The sequence below is a fragment of the Vicia villosa genome, linkage group LG3 (assembly GCF_029867415.1).
Source record: "Vicia villosa cultivar HV-30 ecotype Madison, WI linkage group LG3, Vvil1.0, whole genome shotgun sequence".
NCBI lineage: Eukaryota > Viridiplantae > Streptophyta > Magnoliopsida > Fabales > Fabaceae > Vicia > Vicia villosa.
In genome coordinates this window covers 118486982-118503938 of record NC_081182.1, presented here as the reverse complement: position 1 = coordinate 118503938, position 16957 = coordinate 118486982, and the positions used below count along the sequence as shown (strand labels likewise).

Sequence of the window (16957 nt, the reverse complement as noted above, 5' to 3'; positions counted from 1 at the left end):
ATGATTTAATGATGAATGACATGGAAAACATTAACTATTTAAAATATTTTCAGGTTATCTGTAAAATAAACTTAATTTGGAAAATGTATTTTTAATTCATTTAATTGGACACATAGGAATCCAATTTTGCCCTAATCCCTTTCTTGTTCATTTTGTTCGTCATCTCCTTCATTTCTCCTTCATTTTGTTCGTCATCTCCTTCATATCTCATTTCTCCTTTATTTCTCCCTCATCTCCTTCATCCTTCGTCAACCTTGTAATGTCTCAAAACTCTGTGTCATTTGATAGCTACAGAAGTCACAGAATGAGACAGGAATGTCATTGCGGTATTGATGCTCCATTGATGACGGCCTGGACCGATACAAACCCAGGACGTCACTTTTTCGGTTGTGGGATGTACAAGGTTCAAGGTTTCAAGAAGTGCAGTAACTTTGTTTGGCTTGATGAGGAAATGAACCCTAGGGCAAAAGAAGTAATTTCAAGCTTAATGCAAAAGTTGAATGAAGAAAAGCATAGGGTTAAGGATTCAGTCGCAAAAGAAGAAGAATTGAAGATGAAGATGAAACTGATAAAGAAACAGTTGAAGTTTAATTGGGTCATGACCATTGTTGTGTTGGTATCATTAGTTGCAACAATAATTATGAAATGAAGCTGTTAGTACAATTGTTGTTTAGGTCTAATTTGTTGTCTTTGTTTAGGTTCAATTAATGTATAAGTTTAAGGATGTTTAGGTTCAATTTATGTTAACAGTTTATTGTTGTAATTGTATGGTGTTACTTGGTGTTGTCAACCTTGTAATTTGTTGTAACAGTTTATCAATCAATGAAGTTGCTTGGTGTTGTCAAAATGTTACCAAAGTGTAATCAAATTTAGCCAAATTGAACCAAACTAATAACAACCAATCAACAGTTTATTGAACTAAACTGATAACAGTTTATTGGTGTTGGTCAACATGTTACCAAATTTAACCAAACTGATAACAACATGTTACCAACATGTTACCAAATTTTGACATCATCTATTTACAAATTGAAATAACATTTAATCAGTCAACAAAATCTAACCAAAGTGTAATCAAATTGAACCAACAAGTCATCTTTATAGCAGTAAGTTATAAAATTACTTGCATATATGAAATTATCCAAATGATGGCCATTACATAAGTGGTTCAGTAGCAGCAAATTTAAAACATAATATTACAAAATATTGTTTGCCAGCCATATTGTTTTCATTCTGAGATCCAAACTGATTACCATATTGTTTGGCAATGATGATTAATCACTACAAAATACCCAAAATATCATATTGTTTTACAATCACAACAAACTTCCAAACTAATGCAACATTGTTACATTAAAAAAGAAAGGCATCATTGCCTCCTAATCCTGAGTTGGTTAAAGTGCCTGAGATCCTTGACCAATCTCAACTGGTTTTTCTTTTCCCTTACTCTTCTTTGCCTTATTGGTTGTCTTAGCTTTCTTTGCCTTGTTGCCCCCTTTAGGTATCTGCCTATCAGCTGCCCTCTTTCCCTTACAGCTCCTCTTTTTGTGTTCATCTTGTCCACATTTGTTGCAAGTGACAGTTCCAAACTTCTTAGGAAGAACAAAGGGATTCTTTGGCTCATCATATGTTTTGTTCCTCATCTTTTTAGGGCGGTCAATTGCCCTTCTCATGACAGGAGGAGACATTGGCACATGGTCAACATTGTTCCAAAGTTGTGGTCCATTATTTGGAAATACAATGTTAGCATAGCACTTTCCAAATGTAAGCTTGCTGCAAAACAGAATTTGTGTCATAAATATAACATAAAGAAAACTTAATGTTGTAGAATTCAAGAAATAACTATAATATGGAGACACATATCCTTCAGGTTTTTTTCCTAATGCTCCAAATGCAAGAGATAACATGACTGCATGGGATTCCATACAACTCCCATTTTCTGCAGCTACATGATTCATTTTTCAGATTGACACAGTAAGTCTCAACTCCATTGGTAACTCCAAAGATGGATAAGTCATCATCACCATGCCAAGAAGGGGTCCAGTTTTGTGCCTCCTGTTTGTTCTTCTCTATGAGCAATTGGATTCTAGGACATATAACACCCTCATAGTCCTGTAATAGTGTCTTCTGTTTAGTTATCCTCTTTGTGATATAATGCTTGATTCCTTCCAAAAGTGTTATGACTGGCTTGTCTCGATGCTCTAAAATTGCCCTGTTAAATGCCTCACACATGTTATTAACCTGAATATCACACTTTGAAAATGTCTTGAAATGAGATCTTGACCAATATTTAGCAGGAATGTCAGCCATGTCCTTCCATGCATCTGGCTTTAGAAGCTTCAACTTCTCCATTGCTCTATGAAACATAGGAACACAAGTAGCTCTAGCTGCTGCCCACATGGCCTGTTTAAGCACCAAACCAGAATGTTTCTTCTTCCAATTACCATAAAGGTGTTTGACACACATTCTTTGCTCCACATTGTCACCTAATTCTTGGATAGCAGAAACCAAACCCTACAACAAAAACCACATAACAGTTGTATATTAATATATATGTGAATATTAAAATAATTACATTTAGAGTTTAGTATTACCTTTTGTTAGTCAGAAATAAAGCCATAGCACCTTTTATTGAATGCTCCTAAATCTTGTAGTAGTAGATGCAAGAACCACTGCCATGAGTCTTTGGTTTCAGCCTCAACAACAGCATAAGCTATTGGATATATTTGGTTGTTTGCATCTCTGCCTACAGCTGACATCAGTTGGCCCCCATAATCACCCTTAAGAAAACATGCATCCAATCCAATGATAGGTCTACAGTAGGTGGCAAATCCTGACTTGCAGGCATCCAAACAAATGTAGATTCTCTCAAATGCTGGATTGCCATTGTTCTCTGCACATTTAATAACCACAGTACTCTTGGGATTGGACCTCAACAACTCCTCTCCATAGCTTCTCAAGTGTCTGAATTGATCTATACCAGCACCTTGGATCATTTCCAAAGCCTTTCTTTTAGCCCTATATGCTTGATCTGTAGTTATCTTTGAACCCCATCTCTGAAGAATTTCAGCAACTAGACCAGCTGGCTTCATGTATGGACTGTGCATTAGCAATTGTGTAAACCTCAAGTGGATCCGATACCTTATGTTCCACATAAATATCAATCAGCTCATAACCTTCGACATCTTTAGCAAACTGCAAGACATCATTGTCAGTGTTCAAACTCCTTAGACCACGAGTAAAACTATAATTAGGGTGCCTATACCACAGATTAGCAATGTCAACATAACCCTGTGCCCTAATCACTTGTCTCATTTCCACGATAGACATATAGTCAACATCAAACTTCCATCCAAATTCAGTAACCTCACCACCTACGTACAAATTAACAGGTTCATTTACAAACATACCCCTATGGTGTATCTTTAACCTAACTTTTATCTCTTGGGATGGCCTGAAATTAACAATATTCAAATGCAAAGTTAAAACTGGTGGACCACACAAGCCTATGGAAACTACTATAATAAGCGACAATAGCAGAACATGGTGGACCACACAAACCAATGGAAACTACTATAGTAATAGACAATAACATAAAACCAGTGGACCACACGAAACTATAAATATTGACTATCACCATGTTCAAAGAAGGCAAAAAAACATACCTAAAACAAAAGCGTTTTTCCTCGGTCGCCATTGTTCTTCTGGAGGTTCTTCAGCTATTGACACCAGCTAGCAATATGAAGACTATGGCGTTTGGAGAAGACAATACCACCACCCACCTGCGCACTGTGTAATAATGGAGGAGATGAAGGAGATGAAGGGGCTTTTTGGATTTTGACGAACAGAATGAACAAGAAAGGGATTAGGGCAAAATTGGATTCTTATGTGTCCAATTAAATGAATTAAAAATATTTTAAATCATTAAAAATACATTTTCCAAATTAAGTTTATTTTACAGATAACCTGAAAATATTTTAAATAGTTAATGTTTTCCATGTCATTCATCATTAAATCATTACCCATGTGGCAGGTTTATTTCCATGCCATGTCATTACAAATACTGCCAAATGGAGGGGGGCTTCAAAAATTCCAACATAGTAAAACTTTGAGGGCATGAATCCTGGGTTTTAAACTGGTGTGACTAAAAGTTTAAGAGGCTGAAACTAGGGGGACCAAAAGTGCAATTAAGCCATATATATATATATATATATATATATATATATATATATATATATATATATATATATATATATATATATATAAGTACGCTCGGGGTTGCCAGTACCATCCTTTTTCTCCCTGAGTATGGTGATGTTCAATCGCTAGGTTAATCGAAACTGATAGGAGAAGAAATCTACCGAGAGAGAAATAAGAATCTAGGTAATTGAGAAATATGGAGAGAGCAATTGAGAAATTGTCATACAATAGATAAATTGAAACATCAATTGAGAAATATGGAGAGATAAAGATACTGAAACACTGCAGATGTGGAGAGATATGTACGAATCACAAATCGTACCAAAAGTAAAAATATTTTTGACACACTAAAAAAAGTTTTGACACTGCAAAATTTTACATGTTCATCATAATATTAAGCATTCATTTAATCTTGTCGCTATTTTTAGAGGTTTCACGGATGAGATATTTAATTGAACCCTCATCTTAGACACAACCTTGTAATTTAGATTTAATTACAATAAATGCTATTATAAATTATGAAATTCATTTTTTATTGTGTTTTCATTGTAGTAATTAATTATAAGATTAAATAAAAAAATTCTATTAATAGTTTTTATAATTTTAATTTTGTTTATTTAAATCAATGCTTAATTTTCAATAGTTTTGATATTTTTAAAAATAGGTTTTTATGAGAACACTTCGATTCAATTTCTTAGGTGTGGTTTGTACTATTTTCCAATGAAAATATGACAAGTGTATCATTTCCTCTTACGCATGATGTCAAAGTACACTTGTCATATTTTCATTGATGAATAGCATAAACCACACCTAAAGAATTGTAGGTAAGTTTTTTCCTATCCTAATTAGTTTTAGTTATGATAAAAAAAGGGTTAAATATATTTTTGATCTTTATAAATATCTCAAAATTTATTTTTAGTCCTTATTAACGGAAACATTAAGTTACTAATTAAATTTTTTAATATTAACGGGAACAAATATGGAATAAACGAAAACACGACGTTACTGATCAAAATATTGAATATTAACAGGAACATGAAGTTACTGATAAAAATATTGAATATTAGCAGGAACATGAAGTTACTAATCAAAATATTAATATTAATGGGAACATGAAAATACTGATCAAGATAATGAATAATAACGGGAACATGAAGTTACAGATCAAAATATTGAATATTAACGAAAACATGAAGTTACTGATCAATATATTGTATATTAACGGGAACATAAAGTTATTGATCAAAATATTGAATATTAACGAAAACATGAAGTTATTGATCAAAATATTGTATATTAACAGGAACATGAAATTATTGATCAAACTATTGAATATTAACGGGAACATGACGTTCGAAAAATTGACCATGACACTGTTGAACACCTCCCACCATTGTCGTACTCACCAACAAACAAAAAATTCGCAACAAAACAAAATGAACCCGTGTTTGGTCATGTTCTTATTAGGACTTCGGTTATATGGGCCTTTCAATAAATAGCGCATTCATTTTATGGGTTATAATCCATACATTTTCTTTACACATATTATTTCTCAATGGATCCTCTACATTTCTTAAATACATCCTTAGATGTATTATTCAATCTTAAACAATATAAATTTTATTTTCTTAATTTCTTTTTATTTTTAATATTCAATTTCTTTAATATTAGTATTTTTATAACTTTTCTCATTTTAACCTAAATTTAATCTTTTACTAACACCTTTTATTTTCCTCAATTCAAATGCGCGAAATCGGCGGGTACCCGTGCGAATGCACAAGTATCACACTAGTTTTCATTGATGAAAAGCATAAACCACACCTAAGTTATTGTAGGTAAGTTTTCTCCCTATCCTAATTAGTTTTAGTTTTGATAAAAAAAGGTTAAATATATTTTTGATCTTTATAAATATCTCAAATTTTATTTTTAGTCCTTATTAAAAAAATGACATATTTTACTCACTACAAATTTTTTATGCAAGTAGTTTTAGTCTTGTTATTTTTTAAATCTTGAAAACACCTTAACTACCTTTTAATTTTTCAAATTTTTGAATAATTTTTTTCATTAATTTTTATAATACTGTAAAATATTTATTTACCAAACTTTAGAATTTTTTTAAATGAGAAGAATCAAATATGAATTTTTAAAATTTTAAAATATAATCATAAAAGTAATGAAAATCTCGACTTAGAAATCAAATTTTGAGTTATTTTTCAAAGAACTTTGTAAAACGTTCCGAAAAGAAATTTAGATAGTATCTATCACTCCTAGAAAAATAGTATTTAGCGCCGACCATACTTCGACTCTATAAGCAAAAATTAACACCATTGCATGTTTAACGTCGAGATAGTGTCGGTGTTAGGGGCAGACTAAAAGGCTAGAAGCTAACATGTTAGTGTCAATAAAAATAGTCATGTCTACCGTAGTGTCGGCTCAGCCACTTGCTGAAGAGATAAAGATTGCATATGTCTGAGGCAAACAAGCTTCTCAAATAAAGAGATAATCACTTGTTGCGGAAAAGATCTTGAGAAATTGCCAAAGAAATAATTGTTGTAGAATTAGGTTTTTGATCCATTAGATAAGCCATCCGCTGAGGAAAAAGAAGTCCAAAGATGTAAATAAACGTGTCTTCTCGTCATCTAGGTTTCTATCTATCACGACGAAAAATTCGGAGGTCAAGCTATTGATTAACTTGAATTGCGAAAAAGCAAGAGTCGCCACAAATTCTCGATCGTTCTGCACTTATAAAAAGCTTGTCAGATTGGATTGTTGTATATACGAGTTCAGATCTAGGAATATATGTTGGCGTCTTTTCACGGTGGTTCGAGATCCAAGTGGAAGATCGACCGAAGTTGATTCAGAATTAAAAGGATTTAAACACTACAAATATGAGATATTGACTCCGTAGGTCATCAATTTCTTCATGAGACTCTTTTAGATTTTGGATCTGCAAAGCAGACTTGACCTTGTGAAAATCAAAGGAATCAAAAGTCGTTTCTCATAGATGGTGCCACTATTTTGTGGTGGAATTAGAAATAGATGAGATTACGGAAGTTACAATGATTCATGGGAGTAACATCTCGATCTAGAGGTTGTGATCGTGACGTATCGTGAATCAAATGAGTTGATCTTGAATCGGTGTTGCTAACCTCTAGTGCGATGGACTTAGGGGATGCTTGCATGGTTAGCACTCCAACGTCCCAGTTATTTAGGATTCAATATAATTGTGTGAAAGTGGAGATAGAAAATGTGTACTTGAAAATCTTTTATAAAAGTATTTATACTTTGAGCTCAATATAGCTAATTAAATAAGTGGACCTTGTCTTGCACAAAGCATTAGTATTATAAAATATTATAGAATATTAAGTTTAGAATAATATACAAGTATATTAAAAATTGAAATTACAAATAAATAAAATATTAAAAATAAATAGATAAATTAAACCAATAAATAATTCTAAAATAAATTAATTATCAACGAATAATAAATTGATGTAGTATTAATAAAATTAAATAAATATTAAAGTATATAAATGCGGTTCGATTTAGACCAGTTTAAAAAAATTAAGGGTTAAATGGCTTTCACCCCCTGCAATAGTAGCGAGATTTGATTTACCCCCTTTTAAAAAAACAATTTGTTTTACCCCCCTATCATATTAAAATTGTAAGTCTTTTGCCCCCTAAGAGGGAAAAATACCGCCTGTAAAATATAGATATATTTTTGATTTACCACCCTCGTTTTTACACGTTTATATGTATCATGTGTTTTATTGAGTAAGAGGGTTTTTTTTGTCAATTAACTTTTAAACCCTCGGAGTAAAATGGTAAAAACAAAAATTCTACAATTTTATTTTATTTATAAAATAATCCTACAATTTTATTAGGAAAAAAAGAATAAGAATACAAATTGTGAAAGTTTGGGTAATACAAACTGAATATCAATGTATTATTAACATATCAAACTGCCTTTTTAGTGTAGAAAGTTTCGTTGATTATAAATTTTTTAATAAAATGATAAAATATTCAATAAATAAATAAATGTATGATATTACTAAATCTAAAACATATCCATGACTAGTTTTAAAAAAATGTTTATTTTGTATCTTTAACTTTATATAAAAATCTCAAACAAAACTATATTTGAATATTCAGTTGTAGAGATTTTCTCCAACAGAATCTTTGATTTTTTGGCATCCTAAGATAATAAAAATTAGAATAATTTAATATAAGTATATCAAACACCAAGTCCCTTTTCAGATACATTTAACTACACTTTTTTTTTCTTATACTTGTTTTCAGCATTGAGTATGGAAATAGATTGGAGGAATTTAGAATCAGTTCCTTTAAGTTAGTAGAAACTATTGATCATATCTCTTTCAGCCGCGTATTCTCTTGCAAAAAGTTTACCTATCAAAATCGACAAATATAATATAATGTATTGCACATGCTTATGATTCAAAAAATAAGAACAGAAACGAAAGAAGTTTATATGGAATTTCATGCAAAAAAGATTACAACCTCAAACTACCTGTACGTTGTAACAAGAGGCTTTGTGGTTCAAGTCATGGTTGGTTAGCCAAGGTGGATTATAGTTCTCAAGCTACGGATATAACACTCCTCAATCCTTTTAAAAATGGGGCATCTATCACTTTACCACCCCTTTACTTCCCGAATTTGTTTAGAAGAAAAGACAGTTATGAGTATGATGTGCATAAGGTTATTTTATCTACTAATCTTACATTTAAGCCACGCGATTTTGTAGTTGTAGCAATTTACATTTAATACTATGCGGAAACATCTTTCTTTTCTAAAAGTTGGACAAAAGAATTGAACTTATGTTGATGGTATTCATTGTGTCTTCAATGATATTATATTCTACAAAGGCCTAGTCTATGCTGTGGATAAATGAGTAACATTATCTCTGTTGATTTTTCTTATTTAAAAGATTGAAGGGTAATTTTCAAAGTTGTTTCTTCGAAGGGAGATGATTTTGCTAATCGAACTTATCTTGTAAAATCATTAGAAGCTGACTTATGGTTCGTAAGAAAAATTATGGGGTATCCTGGTGACGAAGATGATGAAGATAATGTCGAGCCTAGTAATGGTGCGAAAAGATTTGAAGTATATAATTTGGAATTGGATCTTTAAACAGGTGAACTTATTCAAATGTTAAAAATGGATAGTTTAGGAGACAATGTCTAAATATTCCTGGGTGATAGTGATTCTATTGCTTTGTCAGTTTCATATTTCTCTAGTTATCTTCAAACTGATTCAATTTATTATACAACTGATTGGTACGGAGACGCGCCACCTTACCCTAATGGACCATTTGATATGAAAATCTACAATGTAAAAGAGAACAAGTCTAATGAACACTGCCCTTTTTATCCCCGGTTTAAACGAATGTCACCTGCGGTATGGGTTATTTCACCATTTCAATGAGATTGAGATCTTCAAATTGAAATATGATATTTTGTTTATTAATCCTGTTACATTACCATATTGTTCTTGACAAAGATTTATGTTTATTATATTTTAAATATTTCAATTAATTTTTATCTTTCATTCAATTCTGTAATTTTAATTTTTGGAATTGTATCAAAGAGGAGTAATGAGTTATGCACTATTAAAATTTTGAAACCGTTAGATTACTTTTAGATAAGAATTCAAGATTTTTAATTGATACTAAACAATTCAATTAGCATTGAATCATTGGCATTTTAATTTCAGAAATTTAAGGAATGATTTGAACGACGTTATAGTTATGAATTCAATCTTAAAATTTGAAACAGTAAATCTAGCCAACAAACTGCAAATCCCGCATCATATGAACCAACATTAACAAACAATTAAAACCAATGGATATGAATTGATATGAATAAGGATTTTTTTTGACAAAAAATAAATGATATTCATTCATTCAAATCGATAGAGTACATCGTTGCAATACAAATTCAAAATCGCCAAAAACAAAAAGGATGAATCTGCGAACAAATCCACAGCATCCATGTTAATAGCATACAACGGCAAATTGCATATGCCTACAAATATTAATGTATTGACTGTATTGAGATGTCCGAAATATTCATGCTTCCGGATCTGTAGCGTTGACGGCACCAAAGTCATTGATTGAATCTGCACTAAATCGAAACTAATCTTTCAACCTGAAACAAATGAACACCGCACAAAAACGGAAAAACAAAATACCCGCACAAAGACGAGAAATCAAAATACACCACAGAAAAATGGGAAATCAAAACAAACGATGACCCACAAAATCACAAAAAAAGACAAAAAGAAAAGGGGTGAAAATCACTTATTTAAGATTGAATAATGCTGACTATCGCGACAAAAACAATAACGAATTTCGCGACGTGTCCCGCATTTTCAATTTCTCTCTATTAGTATTGTAGCTACGCCTGCTCCCCCAATAAAAAAACAAATTTTCTTTCATCCAAAGCTAAATCGAGTTCATCCTTCTCTCTGGGAGTTCCACATCTGCTTTATTGGAAACGAGTCCAGTCCGCGGTTGTTGCGTTGCGTTTATAGGTGTTGCTTCCATGGCTGTCGTCAAGCAAATGGCTATTGAAGAAGCTAATGCCAAAATATACCTTTGCATTGTGCGTCACTTTATTACTTGAATAGATTTACCATGGCTCAAATATGACATGTTATGTAGTTTTTAGTTTGAGATCAAGCATCCCTCGGCCTTTGTTATCATCAGACTTAGTTTTTGGGTTGGCATGCCATGATGTGTTTACCTTTAGAGGGTGCAAAAGTTATGGCGGTGGCAATTGGTTATTTACTTGTTACCCTATGCTTTCTTTTTTATTTAAACAAATAAATGTAACTGCAATTATTTTTAAAAATTAAATAATAGTATAAAATAAAATAGCTTTCATGATATTCGTGAACAATACTGTTCGTGATATATAGCACTACTGTTTAAAATTTAAGGTACTTTAAATCCATAATATATAAAAAGATGAATTTGATGAAAAATAGATTTTATTAAAAAAATGAATAAATGAAGGGACTTAACAATACAACCTCTTTTTTTTTATTATTTTGAATATATATATATATATATATATATATATATATATATATATATATATATATATATATATATATATATATATATATATATATATATATATATATATATATATATATATATAGTGAGAATGAGTAATTTATATGAGAATGTGAGAATGAATCTGAACCATTAGATTTTAAAATAAATGGTGGAGATTAAGTGAGAATCTTTTTTTCTCTCTCCTCCATTATTAAAATAAATATTAAGGAAAGAGAAAAAAAATAGTGACACTTAATATCCACTGTTTATTTTAAAATGCAATGGTTCAGATTCATTCTCATATTCTCACATAAAAATGTCATTTTCATACAAATTTAGTGTGACTCATAACTTTTAAATATTGGTTTTAAATTTCAATATTATTTTATTATGAGGAGGGATATTCTTACTCCAAGAGTAAGTTATCAAGACTTACACCTCATCATGATCATTGATTCTTCTCAATCTAATGATTAAAATTAATAAATAATTAAATATAATCTAATAATTAAAATTAATAAATAATTAAATATAGAGAGAGAAAAATAATACTCATTATGAGAAAATAAAAATAAGTATCGTTGTCAAAGATTGAACTCTGGACCGTTTTTTAGATAAATACGCTCAATATAGTTTCTTTTCCAATCAAAAGAATAATGTGACTATCAGTATAAAGTACTCTTTCTTACTCTGCAAGGAGACTTAATTTATAAGAGGAATTGTAGGTCTTTAATGATTTATACCATTACATGCAATGACTAGAATAGACATTACATTGCTTGCATAGTTGAGAAAAGGAGGGCTTTATGTTTTGATTTGGGAAAAAGTAAATGAATATACTCATTTGTCTTACTGGTTATTTATCGAATCAGTCATCTAATCGAGGAGTCAATGGAGATATTAATTATGGAGCCTACAAATTCAACAACATATTCGTGGGTTTTGACTCACTATGGAGGGATTGATCCAAGTTATCTCTTTTATGTAGGAGAGGTGGTCAATCACTAGGACCATTAGTACTTTAGTTATTAACTCGGAGAATTTTATTTGAATCACTTAAAAATGTGGTTTGTTACGTTCTTCTACAATATACAACAAAGAGGAAGTGAAGCGAGTTGGATCACATGTTCGCCACATGATCTCACCACTTACTATTTAGATATAATGTATGTTATTTAATAGTTAGCGAGTATATGTTCCAAGTTGATGGGCCATATCAAAGATATTTCACTTGATAGTCCCTTAAGCACAATGCATGTAAGAGCGAAGTGATTAAGTGAGAACATTATTGACCGCAGTCCTCAAGCATAAAGATTTTAAAGGCAAACTCGTTAAGTGAAAACATTATGGTTCATAGTACCTCAAACACAGGGCATGTAAGAGAAAACTGATTAGGGAACCTATGAAGGAGATGCCAACTGGCCGATTGATCCCTGTGTATATTCGAGTTTGGTTCTTTATTGTGGTGTTTCACTAGAAGTTGGTGGCGACTTACTTAGGATTAACGGTTAATCTTTTGGATTAAAGGTGTTGTTAATGCAGTTAAATGATTAAAACTATCTTGGGAAGGACCAAACAATCTAGGACATGTGGGATCGTTAATGGCAAATATGTGTACCTTATACTTCAGTGGAAAAGTTGAAACCATTAGTTTCATCTTCAACAGTATGGTAAGGATAGCTTCATTTTGTAAAGTTTTATTCATATCCCTACTAGAGATGAAGCCATATATAGTTGCATGTCCCTAACACACTCAAGGGGAACACCCCCTATATAGTTATTTTGTTGCTTATCTTACCGCTTTCGTTTATTATCATTTATTGAGTCTCCTTCATGATTGCACATCATCTCTGAATCAAGTTTGAATCGATTTATTTTTAGAATGCATAAATCAATGGTTATATTTTAGATTGATCATGATGCTTCCAGCTGATTGCATGAGTCAGTCGAATAAGAACCATGTATGTTATTGATACAAGTCAGGTGGAAAGAAAAATCTCAAAGTAATTTAAAAACCATGAAAAGTTGAGATTTTGAGAGCTTGATTCAAATCAATTTGGACAAAGGCAAACCAAAGTTTTTAAAAACCCCTGATTTGAATCAACATTTACACTTGATTCGAATTAGTCTGTAAATGGTTCACCTCTGCTTCATTTGATTCAAATCACACTTTACACCTGATTCAAATCAGTCATTTTTCTTTGTCCATTTGGACATATTATTTATTGTTTCTGTCATTTTTTCTTTGTCCATTTGGACATATTATTTATGTTTCTGCTATTTTTTCTTTGTCCATTTGGACATATTATTTATATTTCTGCTATTTTTTCTTTGTCTATTTGGACATATTATTTATATTTCTGCTATTTTTCTTTGTCCATTTGGACATATTATTTATATTTCTGCTATTTTTTCTTTGTCCATTTGGACATATTATTTATATTTCTGCTATTTTATCTTTGTCCATTTGGACATATTATTTATATTTCTGCTATTTTTTCTTTGTCCATTTGGACATATTATTTATGTTTCCGCTATTTTCTCTTTGTCCATTTGAACATATTATTTATGTTTCCGCTATTTTCTTTTTGTCCGTTTGGACATAATATTTATGTTTCCGTTATTTTCTCTTTGTCCATTTGGACATATTATTTATGCTTCCGCTATTTTTTCTTTGTCCATTTGGACGCATTGTTTATGTTTCCGTCATCTTCCTTTTGTCCACTTGGACCATATTTTTACCTTTGAGCTAAAACATTAATAATCAAGATAAAACATAAAAAAAAGCACTTTGCACACGTGCACCTCTATGGTTTTCCCTCTTATTACTTTTTTTTAATTATACCATCATTTAAGAAAAGTATTAAATGCATAGGAAAGATTTTATAAATTGAGAGTAGATAACTCCTAATTGCTTGCTCAAACACTTTCATTTTCAAACAACGTATTTTCAAAACTTCTCATCTATTTTCAAAACTTTCATCTGATATTTGAAGGGAATTATTCCCGGTGAAACTCTTCAGAGACCTATGTGACTTATTGTCCATCTTCACTTCTTCTATTTTCAAATCAATAAAGCATTTAAAAAGTGAGCTAAGCAATTAAGAGCCCATGGATAACCATGGATACAAAGGATGCTTAAAACCTTCCCTTTGTATAACCAACCCCCCGAACCCAAAATCTGTCAAAAGGTCTTTCCTGTTCTTTTATGCCTTTCCTAATATATTTGGATAATATAAAAGTCGGTGGCGACTCTTGCAAAAAAAAAATAAATAAATAAAAGAGAGAGCAAGGAGTCAGTTCGCAAAAACCGAGTTACAGCGGTTAAGCAAGAGTCGCCACCGACTTTTATTTTATCCAAACAAGTTAGAAAGGCTAAAAGAAATAGGAAAACCCTTTTTAAAAGAATCGGGTTCGGGGGTTAATTATGCAAAGGGAAGGTGTAAAGCACCCTTTGCATCTATGGTTTTCCATGGGCTCTTAATTGCTTTGCTCTTTTGTTTTCAGAAATGTAGAAGAAGAAAAGTGGACTTTAGCTCGTAAATGAGCGTAGCCATTTTTGAAGAATTATGAGAAAGAATATAGAAAAGTTTAGAGCAAGGCAAAGCAATTAGGGGCAATTACCTTAAACTTAGATGATAGGTTTCTTTTAGCCTTTTAGGATGAAAGGGTCTATCCTTGCCATAAGAGGGCATGAAGCCTTTCGTTTGGAGGTTGAAGGGTCATCGCGTTATCATTCCCAACAAGACTGACCCATGCCATAGAGAGGCAGGTAGTCTAAAGGGAAGGATCAGAATAGCCTTTTCGTAGGCAACCAGAGGTCAGCCTTTTTCGTAGGCAACTTCCGAGGGTCGAGGTCATATGTGTATCGAAGGCAGCATCATTAGGGACTTATGACCTTTATTTGTATTGAGGCAACATGGCTGAGGCATCCTCGTATTCGAGGGACTGGCTATTCTACAAAGAAACACAAGAAAACAAGGCAACAGGCAACAGGCAACAGAGAGGATACCCAAAAGTGTGCGTGTGTGCGCCAATCACGTGATTATGTTCAGTTATGTTATCTTGTAAATTAGTGATTCTATGTTAATTACCATCTTGCACCCCCTAAGATTACTAACCACACAATAATATATACAATAATAATGGTGAAGGGAAATTGTAACCAGCGGAGGAGAGGGGAATTGAAACCAGCGGGATATAATTAAAACAAAAGGTTTAACACAAGTAATAATTGAAGACAAGGTTTAGGGTTAACAATGTTCGTAGCTTTGAGAATTTGACAAACCCTGAAAAGATAGAAAAATGGCAAGCAAATAATAGAGTGAGTGTATTATCAGTTCAGGGTCAATTAGGATTAACCCTAATTTAATAAATAAAAGTAACATTAAATAAATAAATTAAAAAAGGGCAGAAAAGAATACTTAGCTTTTAATTTGATCTGATATGGTTGGCAGTCGGAGGAAGCGTCGGGGTTAACCCTGAAAAATAGCAAGGCAAAGGCAGAAAAGGATGTGAGCGTAGGCGGAGTTCATTATATTTGAAGGTAAACCCTAAAATAAATAAAGATAAAAACATTCAAACAAGGATTAGATCGGGACTTAGCTTCGGGGCGTGGCGCGTAGTCGGAAAGAACCCTGTTGCTAACCCTGAAAAACTGCGCAAAGAAAAAGGGCAAAATTCTCAGTGTAGGAAGGATCCTTGTAAACCCTTGATTAGGGCGCAAATTAACTACAGTTAATAGAACAAATAAAACTAAACTAATTAAAGCGGTAAAAGATAAAATTTTGATTAAATAGCCTGACCCTAATATACACGTTTTTTAATCAATTAATAAAAGTATTGAAAATTAATCAAACAATTAAATAATTAATCTAAACATTTAATTATTTAAATCAATTAAAATAAATATTTTTAAATTTAATGTTTTTAAGAAAAGAAGAAAATTATAACTAAATTTGTTAAAATAGAATAATAAAAAAAAGGTTTTGAAAGAATAAAAATAAACAAATAGATAAAAAACTATGTTATAAAAATAAAATAAAATAATAGAAACACTCAGCTTGTGATTCGGTGTGGCGAGGCTGTGTAGGTCTATGATGTACCCACGCGTTAGGAGATGTTGGATCTGCAATATAAGAGATCCTGGGGAGGGTGGTTGCTGGTGCACCATGCGCGTGTACTCTTTCGTCACGCTGGATCTGCAAGTGTTGTTAAAGAAATAAAATAAACGCCAAGGGGAGGGATCGAACCCTGGTCCCTTGGGTTATAACACTCGCTCTTTGGCCAAACAGGCTGAAACATCTTGATGTTATGTTATCACGCCCAATTGATAATATTTAAAACGAATTAAACAGAAAAATTTTAAAAAAAAAGCACGCTCGCGCCCAGGGGATCTTCATCTTCCCCATCAATTTTCTGGAAAAAACCAGAACTTCTACCTACAGTTTTTTCGTCACTATAGTCCTGCACCAACCCATATCATAAACCAATCTCTTATATTCCCTTAATTATTTGGCTTTAAATTGCATTTTAGATAAATAAAAAATTCACTAAAATGAAATAAAAACAAAATATTCATGGGATTGGGCTTGAACACTCTTGACAATATTGAACCAAATTTGGATTATAAAATAATGGGCCCATTCAAAAAAGGTGTGATTTTTGGTCATTATTTAT

General features: G+C 31.9%; 1 protein-coding gene across 1 annotated transcript; it reads left to right on the top strand.

The window, feature by feature from the left end:
• Window positions 1–259: 259 nt before the first annotated feature.
• Window positions 260–649, top strand: LOC131658863 (uncharacterized). The gene has a single exon (XM_058928113.1). It carries the CDS (start codon window positions 260–262, stop codon window positions 647–649), a length of 390 nt encoding a protein of 129 aa, XP_058784096.1.
• The last annotated feature ends 16308 nt before the right edge of the window (window positions 650–16957 follow it).